The 15,875-nt window shown below is 44.7% G+C and overlaps 1 protein-coding gene across 2 annotated transcripts in view; it reads left to right on the top strand.

Moving 5' to 3' along the window:
- Nucleotides 1-15,875, top strand: part of slc9a7 (solute carrier family 9 member 7) — a 191,383-nt gene that overhangs the window by 90,522 nt on the left and 84,986 nt on the right. For both annotated transcript variants that reach the window (XM_085999575.1, XM_085999576.1), the window contains exons 3-6: nt 90-167; nt 8,649-8,725; nt 10,966-11,078; nt 15,699-15,804. In XM_085999575.1, coding sequence (XP_085855701.1) covers nt 90-167; nt 8,649-8,725; nt 10,966-11,078; nt 15,699-15,804 — 374 coding nt within the window. The remainder of the gene's footprint in view (nt 1-89; nt 168-8,648; nt 8,726-10,965; nt 11,079-15,698; nt 15,805-15,875) is intronic.

Genomic DNA, 15,875 nt, shown 5'->3' with positions numbered 1-15,875 from the left:
ACCACAGGGCTACTGCCAGTGATCCCGTGATACGGTCTGTGTCTGTACGACGGTTAACTTCAAACCAGCTTTTGTATTCTTCTTTGCAGGTGACCTTCGACCCAGATGTTTTCTTCAACATTTTGCTACCTCCAATCATATTCTACGCAGGGTACAGCCTCAAAAAGGTATTGGTGATATTGGGGAAACATTCCAGCACAAACGCATGTCTTTTTATCGGCTGGCAGAGAAAAACGGGATCAGTTTGGACCTTAATTTGACTCGTTCCTGTTGACACCGAGTCCTGTTCGCCCATCACCCCTGTGCTCGCTGACCTACATTGGCTCCCGGTTAAGCAATGCCCCGATTTCAAAATACTCATCCTTGTTTTCAAATCCCTCCGTGGCCTCGCCCCTCCCTATCTCTCTAATTTCCTTCAGCCCCCCCCCCCCCCACCCATAGATACCTGCGCTCCTCTGATTCTGCCCTCTTGAGCATCCCTGATTATAATCGCTCAACTATTAGTGGCCGTGTCTTCTGTTGCCTCGGCCCTAAGCTCTGGAATTCCCTGCCTAAACCTCTCCGCCTCGCTACCCCTCTCTCCTTTAAGACGCTCCTTAAAACCTACCTCTTTGACCAAGCTTTTGGTCACCTGCCCTAATTTATCCTTATGTGTCTCGGTGTCTTTTTATTTTGTCTGATAACGCTCCTGTGAAGCGCCTTGGGACACTTTACTACATTAAAGGCGCTATATAAATACAAGTTGTTAAAGTCTCCTGCCCTTTTGAGGCACAGTGAGTGGAAGAGTAAATGCACTGAGTGCTGGGCTGATGTGGCAACATCAGGAAGGGCCCAGGTCCTGTCCCTGGCCTGCTCTGAGCCAGTGGGAGTGCTGCAGTGGACCCCAGCAACCGCTGCCCCCCTCCCCACAACTCCGGTTGGGGAATCTCTTCCTGATTGTTATCCCATCACCGTTACTCATGGACACTGGGTGAGAGCATGGTTGGGTTTGGGCCTTGATGGGTCCCCGTGGTTAAATAACTCTCTCTTTATTTTTCTGCATGCTGTTCATGGTCACATGAGGTGCTGAAGACTCTGTACCCCAGCATGAGTCATCATCTTTGTGGGGGCGGGATAGAGAAGAAATACATGGTGTTTGATGGTTACATCATCAGGGGAGGATAGTTGGTGATGGATGAGGGCTAACTTGTGTCAGCTGTGGCTCAGTGGGTAGCATTCACGCCTCTGAGTCAGAAGGTTGTGGGTTCCACTCACTCCTGAGTCAGAAGGTTGTGGGTTCAACTCTCCACTCCAGAGTCTTCACATGATCTAGGCTGACACACCCAGTGCAGCACCGAGGGGGCGCTGCACTGTCGGAGGGTCGTCTTTCGGATGAGATGTTAAATCGAGGCCCTGTCTGCCCTCTCATAGAAACATAGAAGATAGGAGCAGGAGTAGGCCATTCGGCCCCTCACGCCTACCCCGCCATTTAATGAGATCATGACTGATCATCCAAATTCAGTACCCTGTCCCTGCCTTCTCCCCACATCCCTTGATCTCTTTAGCCTTAAGAAATATATCTAACTCCTTCTTGAATATATTTAATGAATTGGCCTCAACTGCCTTCTGTGGTAGAGAATTCCACAGGTTCACCACTCTCTGGGTGAAGAAATTCCTCCTCATCTCAGTCCTAAATGGCTTACTCCTTATCCTTAGACTGGGCCCCCTGGTTCTGGACTCCCCCGCCATCGGGAACATCCTTCCTGCATCTAGTCTGTCTAGTCCTGTTAGAATTTTATAAATTTCAACGAGATCCCTTCTCATTCTTCTAAACTCCAGCGAATACAAGCCCAATCGACCCAATCTCTCCTCATACGTCATTCCTGCCATCTCGGGTGGACGTAAAAGATCCCATGGTGCTATTTCGAAGAGGAGCCGGGAAGTTCTCCCCGGTGCCCTGGCCAATATTTATCTCCTCAACCAACAACTTAAAAACGGACTTCATGGCTGTTTGTGGGACCTTGCTGTGCGCAAATAGGCTGCTGTGTTTCCTACATTACAATAGTGACTACAGCTCCAAGGTGAGAGTGCTGCCACGGCTGACACCTTAAGTTCATAGTGTACAGATGGTTGGTAAGTGGCTCTTCACCACTTGGCACTTCCTATTATGCCCATAGCCTGGCTGACATCAGGAAACTTGCTCTTCAAAAATGACGGGTATAGACCCACATCTAACTCCTCCATGGCAAGGTATGTTGCAAACTGCACAAGCTTATTGCCGGATCGCCCCAGCCTGCAGTGCTGATTGTTGGCATTAGCAGCAGTGCTAGTATTAACGGTTTGTATGTGCCTTTCTGGGATTTGAAACATTATAGCGTAGTCTTGTATTTTTTTCCCAATGAGTACTGACTTTACGCCTCACCGATTCTGTGCGAATGAAGAGGTAAAATGTACTCTGCCAAGAGAGAAGAAATCATGGCCCAGCAATTGTATCGCTCTGCGCCTGTCTTCCAGGCGGAAAATGGACACACAGACGTCCAATTTCGGGTGCTAACTCCCCGCACTCAAATAGAGTCAGAAACGCGTACAACTCCATATTCGCTCGGGCACGGTAGAGGTAACAGCCTAAAGCAGGCTTTAGAGTCATAATGGCACAGAAAGAGGCCATTCAGCCCATCAAGTCCGTGCCCTGCCCATTGACTATGCTAATAAGGGGCCTGTTGGGGAACTAAACCGGAAATTGTTTTACGGTGAATGCAGCAGGCGTTGGCAATGTCAGGTGTGGCCTCACCAGCGATCCTCGGAAGACTGCCACCATCTTTAAAAATAAAAGCAAAAACCCTGAATGTGGAGACGGGAAGAGTAGGAATACTCTTTCCCCCAAACCCCACCCCCCAACCCGGCTCCGCATTTAAAACCACAGGCTGCTGCCGACCAACGTGTCCCCGGCTCCCCTTCCCGGGCTCGCCTTGGGTCTCTGGTCTGCCCAATCTTGCTGCAAGCCCGTGACTGGCAAGCTGCCTCTGGAGCCCTGGCAGGCACCCGCAGCTCACCAGAGAGGAACCAGCGAGGCCAGTGGACCAATTTGCTGGGCTCCTGCCGCTGGCCTCTTCAGGCACCTGCAGCAATTTCCAGGCCCGTGTGTCCAATTTTAAAAATCTTCCTTTCTGATGCGTAGTGATGCAGTGCCCCCTGGTGTCATACAACAACAACAACTTGTATTCATATAGCGCCTTTAACGTAGTAAACCGTCCGAAGGTGCTTCACAGGAGTATTATAAAGCAAAATTTGATGCCAAGACACACGAGGAGAAACACAGGCGTATGACCAAAAGTTTGCTCAAAGAAGTAGATTTCAAGGAGCGTCTTAAAGGAGGAAAGGGAGACGGAGGCGGAGAGGTTCAGGGAGGGAATTCCAGAGTTTAGGGCCTTGGCAGCTGAAGGCATGGCCGCCAATGGTGGAGCGATTTAAAATCGTGGATGCTCAAGAGGCTAGAATTAGAGGAGCGCAGAGTTCTCCGGGGGTGGGGGGGGGGGGGGGTTGTAGGGCTGGAGGAGGTTACAGAGATAGGGAGGGGGTGAGGCCGTGGAGGGATTCGAAAACCAGGATGTGAATTTTAAAATGGAGGTGTTACTTAACCAAATGACAAACAAGAAGGGTTCGGGGACGAGCACATTTTCCCCAACTTAAAAATGGTAACTGTCCAACTTTGTGCAGTTCGTTTAGTGGCAGAGATCCTTTGCAAAAGTACTGTACAAAATGTTGTAAACATCAGCACCTGAAAATGCAGTTAGAGTAAGGGGGTTTCAAGGATTCTGTCACAATTATGCTCTCTCCCTCGCTTAGTATACTCTCAACAGGGGAAACCACCTTGCAAATTATTGTATAAAAATCACCTATTTTCTTTTTTGATAATTGTGCTGATATTTAAAACTGGACCCTTTGGAGCAGATTTCAGTTTACAGATCTGTGTTCAGCTGGGCACAATATTACTTTCCATTTCTGAGTTAGAATGGAAGGCTGTGCTCTGTTGACGGGTATTCTACAACTAATATGGTGAATGTATAGGGTTCAGAGAAGAACGATGAGGTGTTTCCGGAACTTGGAGCTTTATGTCATGAAGAGAGACCGGTCGATCTGAATTTCTTTATATTTTTTTTTTTTAAATTAAGGTGACCTGATCCAAGTCTTTTCAAAACTTTAAAGGGCACACGTAATGTAAATGTAAGCAGATTATTTACCTGGGACTGTAACTCTCATCTAAAAAAAAAAAAACACAAATATTAAACTAACAGCTTCAAACAATACTAGAATCATAAAATCTTCCAGCACAGAAGGAGGCCATTCGGCCCATCGTGCCTGTGCCGGCTTTTTGAAAGAGCTCTCCAATTAGTCCCAGTCCCCAGCTCTTTCCCCGTAGCCCTGCAATTTCTTCCCCTTTAAGTAGTTCCCTTTTGAAAGTTCCGATTGATTCTGCTTTCATTACCCTTTCAGACAGAACTTTCTAGATCATAACGGCTCGCTGCGTAAAATAATTTCTCCTCATCTCCCCTCTGGATCTTTTGCCAATTCTCTTAAATCTGTGTCCTCTGGTTACCTGCCAGTGGAAATAATTTCAACTTATTTACTCTGTCAAAACCCCTCGTAATTTTGAACACCTCTATTAAATCTCCCCGTAAACTTCTCTGCGCTAAGGAGAAGAATCCCAGCTTCTCCAATCTCTCCACGTAACTGAAGACCCTCATCCCTGGTACCATTGTTGTAAATCTTCTCTCCGCCCTCTCCAAGGCCTTGACCTCCTTCCTAAAATGTGGTGCCCAGAATTGGACACAGGACTCCAGCTGAGGCCTACAGTAATTTTTTTTTTTATATATATAAAGGTTTAGCGTAACGTTACTGCTAGATAAGTTGAAATATTCCCAACAAAAAGTGAATTCTGTTTGAACTTCCTGCAGGTACTGGAATCCCATTATGTGCAGGTTTTGCACGCAAATGCCGATAGTTACCCACAAAGGTACCTGATAGTTTTGAAAGTCGAGTTGCCGAACGATCATGCAAAATAGTCCCAAACTTAATTTAAAAAAAAAAAACCTTTCAGCAAGGGGTCCAAAAGAAACCATTGGCAACAATTCTTTTTAAATTAAAATAACGTTGCATGGTCGTTGAGTGTTCCAAGATTGCAACGATGACTATTTTTAAGCTGGCTGTACTCAAACAGTTTGGTTTTATAACTGCTGCACAGAGAAAATGTCCCATCTCTCTCTCAATTAAAAAATTATGTAGCGTTTCATTTTTAAAACATAAAAGTAACTTTGAAAGTCTGTGCTGTGTTTGTTTAAAAAAAAAACATTTGGATGTCCTGCATGATGGATCTTGGCCAGTCATTTTAGTTTCTCAACTGAAGAAAAGATTCACCTGTGGCCCTGCATCACAGATGTGCTCGGTGCCTTAAGCTGCTTCAGGTTTGCTCAAGAGCGTGTGAGTCACGTGATGCCGTTACCGACTTGACCTCTGACCTCTACTCTTGACCTCCTTCACTGATCCAATGAAGCTCAACGTAAGCTCGAGGAGCAGCACCTCTAACATCTTCCTGACCATCGACCGGAAACGATAACCCTCATTTCTCTCTCTTCACAGATGCTACTGAGTGTTTCCAGCAGTTTCTGTTTTTGTTTTTTTGACTTTGACCTATCGGTCGACACTTCCTCTCTCAAACTAGATTTTTGTTCTGCTATTGGCTTTGTATTGCATCCATAGCAAAGTGGAAACTACTGTTTTACAGAAAAGACAAATTCAGTTTATTCACAAGTTGAATCTTCTGCTGTGGGGAATCTAGCTTTCACCTTTTGGTTTTTACCCAGATGTACCATATTTTTTAAATGGGATTGTAGGAGGTTCAATATTTGCTGGAATAAGATCACAAGATAGCTTCTGTTGAAGAAGGCTCTAAAGCCCTTTGGTCCCATTCTTAAGGAATGTCAACCCAACCAGCCACCTTACCATTGCAGCGTCTAACTGTTTTGTGAAGCAGTCCAATCTCCTGACCTTAGCGACCCTTGCAGGGCAAGTCATTCCAGCTTTAAATTCCCTCTCTGTGTGAAGAAATGTTGGCTAATCCCTGTCCTAAATTTTCCGTTTAACGACGCTGAACCTCGGCCTTCTTGTTGCCCTGACCTGACCAAACTCGCTGTTGGAAAAACAACTTCAGCTTTACAGCTAATTTGTGCCTCTTTCAATAAGTAGGCATTTCCTGTTCATTCCTCTCGAGGACCTGGATCGCTTCAATATAAGATTGCAAAATGGCTGTCTCGGACATGTTTATTTTTCATCATTTCCCCTGAAATGTTTTTTTTTTCTTTCCCTGTTTTTTTCCTCTCGTCTTAATTTTGTCCATTCCTGCTGGGCTAAGAGTCTCACAGGCACTGCCTGCCCACGAGCCTCTCGCCCAAATGAGTCATTCTTCGTGTGAGAGTCTAGACAGCAAGAGGCAACTGACTATTCGACTGTGGTGGGAATATCGCAACCAAGCCAAATCCTGTCCTCACCTGATATCCAACCATCTGGACCCAAGACCCTGGCTTTCCACCACCTTGCTAGTTGAGAGGGAGGGGAGGGTTGAGGCCAATTGCAGCTCCTTCTATTGCTACGCTGGGAATTGTCCCAGTTTGCACCAACTCAGCAGGTGATGTTTTAAACAGCTGTGTAAAAGTCGCACTTGCTACAAAATTTCTATTCCACCAATATGTAGGTCTCATTCCCAGATCTTTTGAAAGAGTTTAAAAACCTGCCTGAAAGGTGTAACTTTTATCAACTCTATTTGTATGGTATTTAAGGTTTCCACGACACTGTGATGTAAAGGGAGCAGTGTTTTCTCTTCATTCTCACAACTGGAGCTGACGAATGGTGTGCTGACTGCGATAAAGTGTGTTGATCAAGTTGATCAGCTGACTGGAAATAAGTCAAGTTAACTTTCATCACAGTGTAATTTTTAGGTTCAGCTAATTTATCTTCACACAAACACACTGCAGTTCTGATTGTTGCTTGTTCTAGTGCAACAATCTGGCCCCGATTTTAACTCCAACAACAACTTGCATTTATATAGCACTTTTAACATAGTAAAATGTCACAAGGCGCTGCACAGGAGTATTGTAAGTCAAAAAATTTGACACCGAGCCACATAAGGATAAATTAGGGCAGGTGACCAAAAGTTTGGTCAAAGAGGTAGGTTTTAAGGAGCGTCTTAAAGGAGGAGAGCGAGGTAGCACAGCGGAGAGGTTTAGGCCGGGAATGCCAGAGCTTAGGGCCTAGGCAACAGAAGGCACGGCCACCAAAGGTTGAGTGATTATAATCGGGGATGCTCAAGAGGACAGAATTAGAGGAGCACAGATATCTCGGGAGGAGGACGTTGTGGGGCTGAAGGAGATTACAGAGATAGGGAGGGGCGAGGCCATGGAGGGATTTGAAAACGAGCATGAGAATTTGGAAATCAAGGAGCTGTTTAACCGGGAGCCAATGTAGGTCAGCGAGCACAGGGGTGATGGGCGAGCGGGACTTGGTGCGAGTTAGGACACGGGCAGCCGAGTTATGGATGACCTCAAGTTTACGTAGGGTGGAATGTGGGAGGTCAGCCAGGAGTGCGTTGGAATAGTCGAGTCTAGAGGTAACCAAGGCATGGATGAGGGTTTCAGGTGGATTCCCCGCGCAGGCCGGAGTTAAAATTACAATCGGGTCTCAATGATGTCGTCGGGCCGCAACATGCAGATGTAAAGAAGGACCCCGTTGGCTCGGTTTGCATGTCCTTGCTGCCTGTTCAGGAGAGCAAGTTGAAATTTCAGATGTTGCGATCATGGCGGCTTTCAGACAGGTAAGAGTTTAGACGATTTTAACTGTTCGCCCGCCAGGTTTCTGCTGAGCGAATGGGGTTAAAATCACCCCATGGAATTCGAACTAGAAGGAAAAAAAGAACAACCCCATTAATTCAGTTTGATTCTAGAAAGCCTATTTCTGCTCCAAGATACTCCTGTTTTCCCATTGTGATCCTTGTTTGGGGAGTGTACTGTCCTCCCTACGTGTATGTGTCTGTACGCAGTTAGACAGCCAGCCAAACTCCTTTCAATAACGACATGGGAGTCAGGATGTAGCGTCCAAGCTCCGATGTTTAATAATGCCACACTTGCATGAGGTCAATGAAACAATACAAATCAGTTGCATTGGGTTGGAGTAAAACTGAGAGAGGAAAAAGAAAGAAATGCACCTTGTTACATACATGAGATATAACTAACATCTAAACATGAATATGTAATGAAACCATTCAACTCACAGGCAATGCTTTCAAAGGCGTAACAATGTAAGATTACAGCGGATTAACTTGCAGCACGCTCCATGCTGATGTGACCTCTTTGTTTGCTATCACTATACTACTTCCTGTTGAGTGACCCTACTGGCCATTTCCATTTACTGCCACCTACTGGCGGCAACAAAACGAAACTCTGTTTGGGGAGGTTGGAGGGGAGAGAGAGAGAGAGAGGGGAAGAGCAGGGGCGTGGGTCTAATTGGATAACTCAGAGCAGGCACGATGGGCCGAATGGCAGCCTCCTGTGCTGTGTGATAGATTCTATGATTTTGAATGATTTACATGTTTCAACTCTTGTTTTGCTTCTCTGTTACAGAGACATTTCTTCAGGAACCTTGGCTCTATCCTAGCATACGCATTCATAGGAACGGCAGTGTCCTGTTTTGTCATAGGGTGAGTATCGCCACAACATGAACAACCCCTCAGCCAGTGCCACTTTCATTTTATTGGTCAATGTTTGCGCTTATTAAGGTGAGGATTGTTGACGCTCTCTACTTCAGTGTCGGCATTAAGGTCAGTTATAGAATGATTAGAAGCAACAGTAACAATCCCTCTACAACTACCAAAAAGCCTTGGTCTGACCGTTTTCCATTTGCTGTGGCTACTCTGATATTGCTAGTTGATGCTAAATTAGGGAAGCACAAGAGGAGGAAAGGAATAGAAGGATATGCTAATAGGGTTAGATGAAGTAGGGTGGGGAGGAGGCTCGCGTGGAGCACAAACGTCGGCGTAGACCAATTGGGTCGAATGGCCTGACTCTGCTGTACCCTCGATGCAGGTTTTGGGCTGCAGATCTGCGCCTTCTTGGAACTGGGTTGAAACTGCCCAAACTCATTCCACATGGAATCCTTGCCGCCAACAAACTGAGACGGCTCTCATTCCATCATTTTGGAGCTGGATTTAAACCCAGGCATTAATGATATAGGCTCAGCACCTAACCGACTGCACTCAGTCCCTCAGTCGCAATGCTGCTTTCGTTTTGAGTGTTGTAAACTTTGTTTTCTGCTGAACGGACAGGGCCGGCAGCTGACGAAATCAGTTTTATGAACGATCTCCCATTACACATCAATTGTTTCGACCTGATTGAAGTGTATAAAATGTTGAATGATGTCTGCAAGTGTCATGGTATGGATGTCTTTTTTGATAATTTTTCCCACAAAAGGATTTGGAAAAAAAGAGTTACTTTTGAATGTTGGGTTTTTAAAGCAAAGTGCAGTGACACAAGTTTTTTTTTAAACAAGCACAGAGATGAAAGTTGGTTGAAATGCTAATTAGCTGAACATTGGAATTATTGATTACAATCTTTGGAAAAACAAACATAAAAATTAGCTTGTCTTGTCATCAGTGAACAGTCGCACAACCATTGTGTTGGGAAGTCTCTAGTCTCGGGTGCTTGGCAGGAATAGTCTGACAGGCTTTCCCTTCTGGCTATGAATTAAAAAACAGGGACAAAGACAGACACAGGCATACAGTCAGGTTTTTTTTTCCACAGAAAGCTGTGAGATCCAACAAAGTCCAAGCTCAAAAGTTTAGCACGTAGGACAGAAAGAAAGACTTGCATTTATATAGCGCCCTTCATGACCTCTGGATGCCCCAAAGCGCTTTACAGCCAAGGAAGTACTTTTTTGAAGTGTAGCCAATGTTGTAATGTAGGAAACGTGGCAGCCAATTTGCGCACAGCAAGCTCCCACAAACAGCAATGTGACGATGACCAGATCATCTGTTTCAGTGATGACTGAGCGGCAGTGGAATATGTGGATACCGGGATTTGGTTCAAATGAAATTAGGCTGTATAGGAAGGCCTGCACAACAGAACGTGGGACAGCACTGCCCTTTTTATATTGCGGATTCCATAGTGCAGTTTGTGATCTGCAAATTGGTAACATTGCAGTACCACGTTGAAAGCTCATCAGGAAAGTGCATGGTTTTGGAAATGGTTTAAAGGAATTGGCTTCGATGCATTCAATACTAAATCATTGTGAATTTCATGGTTTTTCTTCTACAGATCTCCGATGGATTTAAAAAAAATAAATAAGGCCCAACCCAAATTTCTGACTTGCAAGTTAACTGGTGGTGGTCCGGGAGAGACGTCCTGTATATTGCGAGGTAGATTTTCCACGGGGTTCTCCTAATCACCTGCTGTAACTTTGGCGGAGGATTGGCAGATGCTCCAGAGAATCTGCGTAAACACCAGTTTCTCTTGAGAAAGAAGAAAGAAAGACTTGCATTTATATAGCGCCTTTCACGACCACCGGACGTCTCAAAGCGCTTTACAGCCAAGGAAGTACTTTTGAAGTGGAGTCGCTGTTGTAATGTGGGAAACGCGGCAGCCAATTTGCGCACAGGAAGCTCCCACAAACTGCAATGTGATAATGACCAGATAATCTGGGGTTTTTTTTTTTTTCGTTATGTTGTTTGAGGGATCAATATTGGCCAGGACACCAGGGCGAACTCCCCTGCTCTTCTAAATAGTGCCATGGGATCTTTTACGTCCACTTGAGGGAGCGTGAGGCGCAATAAAAGATCGGGAGAACCTCCGTGGAAATTTTACCCCTGTGTTTTCTCTCTCTATCTTTCTTAGGATTTAAAAAAAATGCTTCTGAAACAAAAAAAAATTCTTTTTCTTGTTGCAGAAACTTTATGTATGGAATTGTGAAGCTGATGTATGCAGTAGGACAGCTTGAAGATAGATTTTACTACACAGACTGCCTGTTTTTTGGTGCCATCATTTCTGCTACTGATCCAGGTATGCACCAGCAAGAGTGTATCGGCCGCAGTAATATAAAGGGATGTTGGGTAATGTCTGTGTTTTCCATGACCCCCACATCTTCACCTAGAATTTGTCTCGTGGACTTGCAAATGGGGAGGCTTGGATCTCCAAAAGGCTGAGGGCCTGTGGCAAAGGGTTTTGTGAAAGCGCAGATACATAAATGTTGTGTTTCGAGACCTTTCAATCTGAGGGAAATGTCATGAGGGCAAAGACTTGGCCAAGTGCCGAAGATGGGAGGTATAGTCAGATTTGCTGGGATCCAAGGATGCTTTAAGCTGCCAGAACCTTAGCGTGCTCAAAAGCCCTTCATTTATCCTGTTTTATGTAAACTATATCATTAAAATGATTAATGAAATAAGTGTATTTTTTGAAGTGCCAACTGTTCAGAAGTGAGGGTGTCATTTTTGAATATAAATGCAGTGCTGTATAAATGAGAAGTGAAGGTGAGTTGTAATGTGTGCAGATTCATTGTTTTGTTGTGCGTACGTGCTGAGTCCACGAGAGCAATATCTGTCGTCCTACTAATTTCCAGTTTGTATTTTTAAAGCTGGGTTAATTTGGTCGAGGGAAGAAAGAGACAAAAGGGATGGCACAGCAGCAGTAAGCAGCCCGAGATAGGGCATGGGTTGCCTATCGGGGATGAGCAGGAGCCAGCTGTCCATGGGGAGATGCAAGGATGTGAGGGAAAAGGCAGGCCTGTGATTTAGCCAAAATCTGCTGCTCTGTTCTCCTAGTTTATTGCAGATTTTTTCACTCTTATTTCCGTGAGTTGTGTTCTTGGGATGTTTGTTTTTTCTCTCTCTCTCTCCCTTAGATTATGTCCTGATGTACATTCTATTTACTTGACTTTTTTTTTAAATAGCCTGATATCATCAGCAAAGCTGAGTTTTCCCCCCCTCATTTTTACATGTTAATTACATTTTTTTTTTTCAATGAAACCTTAGCTCCTTAGTTCTTACGTAATTTAGATGTAGACCGAGATTGTCAAATGCACCTTGGAATGGGATGGTTTGCTGCTGGACTGCTGTCTTCACAGGCCACGGGCTGGGGTTCAACAGTAGAGATATGAAAATGGTTGATTCTGGATTTGGCCTGACCACTTTTTAAGGATCAAAGATATTTATGCTCAACTTCATGTCAGAACGTTAAGAGCAGGATACAGTCCACAAGAAGATAGAATATTCTGGGAAGGAAGGAGAGTGAGGGGCTGCTAGTGTGTGTGTTTGTGTGCTGTTCCATCTCCCATCATAGGGGGAATAGAATAGAGAAGTTACGCTAAACCTGTATCGAACCTTGGTTAGACCACACTTGGGGTACTGTGTACAATTCTGGTCGCCATATTCTAAAAAGGATATAGAGGCACTAGAGAGGGTGCTAAAAAATTTACAAGGAAGTTACGAGAAATGCGATCAGGAAAGGATGAACAGGCTGGGTCTCTCTTCTCTTAAAAAGAGAAGGCTGAGGGATAACCTAATCAAGGTCTTTAAAATTATGAAAGGTTTTCATAGCGTAGACACAGAGAGAGGGTTTCCACTTGTAGGGAAGAGCAAAACTAGAGGCCATCGCTATAAGACAGTCACCAAGAAATCAAATAGGGAATTCAGAGGAAACTTCTTCACCCAGAGAGTGGTGAGAATGTGGAACTCGCTACCACAGGGAGTGGCTGAGGCAAATAGTATAGATGCATTCAAGGGGAAGCTAGATAATCATACGAGGGAGACGGGAATAGAGGGTTATGCTGATAGATTTAGATGAGGAAAGACTGGAGGAGGCTCGAGTGGAGCATAAACACCGGCATGGACTGGTTGGGCCGAATGGCCTGTTTCTGTGCTGTATATCCGATGTGATGCTCCATGTTTCTGTGTGTGTCACCATCTGTCTCTCTGTCGCCCATAATCAGTCACTTCCTTACTCAAAGCGTTGAGAAATGAAGTGGAGCTCAACAAGTTAAAGCTTGGTTGCGAATCAATAACACTAGAGGAAGCTTGATCTTCTCTCCGCGAGGCGGATCATTTTGGCTGATAAGTGCGTAGAATTGGACACCACAAATTGATACATTTTCTGTAAAGCTCACAGGAAGGAAGGACAGACAAGCTTTTTTTTTTTTTTTAAGTGTAGTCACTGTTAAAATGTAGGAAAACGACATTACATTAAAGGCACTATATAAATGCAAGCTGTTGGTTATGCCATGAAGAGATGTGCAAAAGAGAAGTCATACTAAGCAGAGAGGTCAATAACCAGGGGGCATAGATTTAAAGTAATTGGTTGGAAGTTTAGAGGGGATTTGAGGAGAACTTTTTTCAATGATGGGGGATCTGGAACTCACTGCCTGAAAGGGTGGTAGAGGCAGAAACCCTCATCACATTTAAAAAGTACTTGGATATGCAGTTGAAGTGCCGAAACCTACAGGGCTACGGACCAAGAGCTGGGAAGCGGGGATTAGGCTGGGTAGCTCTTTTTTTCAGCCGGCACAGACACGATGGGCCGAATGGCCTCCTTCTGTGCTGTAAATTTCTATGATTCTAATCATTCTATACTAATGAGGTACTTTATTCAGCCTAATACAAGCTGGTAATGGCCAAGCAGTCTAAAATCTCCGAGATAGTGATTTTAATGCATGACTGCTTCCTGACCCCCACGCTGCGGCTGGATATTGCTCTGGTCAGGTGACACCTTTTGAATATCCCATTCCGTTCTGGGTACCACGGCAGAGGGGAAATATTCAATCCCTGCAAGTAATGCAGAACAGGGCAACGAGGCTGATCACTAGCTGTCAAGAGGGCTGAATTATGAGAATTATTCTCATCACACATGTGCTGGGAGTTGGTCACATAGTTGAGGCCTGAGCTGAGGTATGTAACATTGCATGGTTGGGATTCAAATGTAAAAGGGAGGGGAAAAAACATGTTCATAATTGTATTTTAAAACTTTTATTTTAAATAGATTTCAAGTTGTGAAATGTTTTGGGGGATTTTAATGGGGTCAAATCTTCACCTTTTTGAGATATCTCGTGTTTTGTCATTGCCCAAATGTTTTGTAACAAGGCGGTCATGTGAACCTGACAATTTAGAGCCTGAAGGAGCAAATACAGTAATTCTTTAAGGTACACTTTCCCCCTGCCCTATATCAATTAAGCCAATTCAATATAACAACAGAAAATGCTGGAAATACTCAGCAGGCCAGGGCAGCATCCGTGGAGGGAGAAACCGAGTTAACGTTTCAGGTCGGTGACCCTTCGTCAGAACTGGAAAAAAGCAGGAAATGGAAAGCAAGTTTAGGGGCTGGGAAAAGGGGGAGGGAATGAAAGAACAAAAGGGAAGGTCAGTGATAGGATAGAAAGCAGGAGCGATTAAGAGACATTGAGAGACATTAAGAGATATTCAAGGTGAGAGGAGGTGGTAATGGGACAGGTTAAGGAATAAAGGATGGCTCTAGATGGGGTGTGAATTACGCTGGCAGAATGAAGGACAGCTGCCATGTGGGAGGGAAGAAGAAAAAAGGGGGCCAATTCAATTACAAAAAGAAAATACTGCAGATGCTGGAAATCTGAAATAAAAACAAAGTGCTGGAGATACTCAGCAGGTCAGGCAGCATCTGTGGAGAGAGAAACAGAGTTAACGTTTCAGGTCGATGACCTTTTGTCAATAATTCAATTAACGTGCTGAATTAACTATAACTGTAGTGTGTGTTTTTACAATTGATTAGTAACAGTTGCTTTAGTCACCTGTTGCGTGTTCCTGTAACTCTGAATGTGATTCAAGATCTTTACAGCTCTGAATACAATCAACACAGGCAAAAATGTGCCTTTCCATTGCATTTTTGTTGGGACAGATGTATAATTTTTTTAGTTTCCTCGGAGAAACCTGCTTTAGACTCACCCTGACTTCTTTATTAATAGCCATTAACACCCTGTATTTATATAGCGCCTTTAATGTAGTAAAACGTCCCAAGGCGCTTCACCGGCGCGATTATCAAATAAAATTTGACACCGAGCCACATTAGATATTAGGACAGGCGACCAAAAGCTTGGTCAAAGAGGTCGGTTTTAAGGAGCATCTTAAAGGAAGAGAGAGGCCGAGCGGTTTAGGGAGGGAATTCCAGAGCTTAAGGCCCAGGCAGCTGAAGACACGGCCACCAATGGAGGTGCTAAGGAAATCAGGGATGCGCGAAAGGCCTGTATTGGAGGAACGCAGAGTTCTGGGAGGGTTGTAGGGCTGGAGGTGGTTACAGACATAGGATGGGGTGAGGCCAAGGAGGGATTTGACCACAAGGATGAGAATTTTTCATTTGAATCGTTGCCGGGCCAGGAGCCAATGCAGGTCAGCTAGCCCAGGGGTGATGGGTGAACGGGAACTTCGTGTGAGTTAGGATACGGGCAGCAGAGTTTTGGAGGAGTTGAAGTTAACGGAGGGTGGAAAATGGGAGGCTGGCCAGGAGAGCATTGGAATGGTCAAGTTTGGAGGTAACAAAGGCATGGATGAGGAAAATATCTCCCCAAAGTTAGTCTCTTTCTTCCACCTATTTTTAACTTTCAGAAGTGTTTTTCATGAGCTGAAATGAAGGTTTCCCAGACACATTGTCTTCCGTTTTTTACAGTGACCGTTCTTGCCATATTCAATGAGCTTCAAGTAGATGTTGACGTTTACGCACTGCTGTTCGGAGAGAGTGTGTTGAATGATGCTGTGGCCATCGTGCTGTCATCGTAAGTGGAAATTTTGTTTCAGATTAAAAATAGAAATTGCTCTGTGTTGACTCCCACGGGGGAGGCGGTGG

Source organism: Somniosus microcephalus, chromosome 10, assembly GCF_052327205.1.
Source record: "Somniosus microcephalus isolate GS21.2 chromosome 10, FLI_Smic_1.0, whole genome shotgun sequence".
NCBI classification, from domain to species: Eukaryota; Metazoa; Chordata; class Chondrichthyes; order Squaliformes; family Somniosidae; genus Somniosus; species Somniosus microcephalus.
Note: the sequence above shows the minus strand (reverse complement) of the source record. Positions and strands in the feature narration are given on the sequence as shown.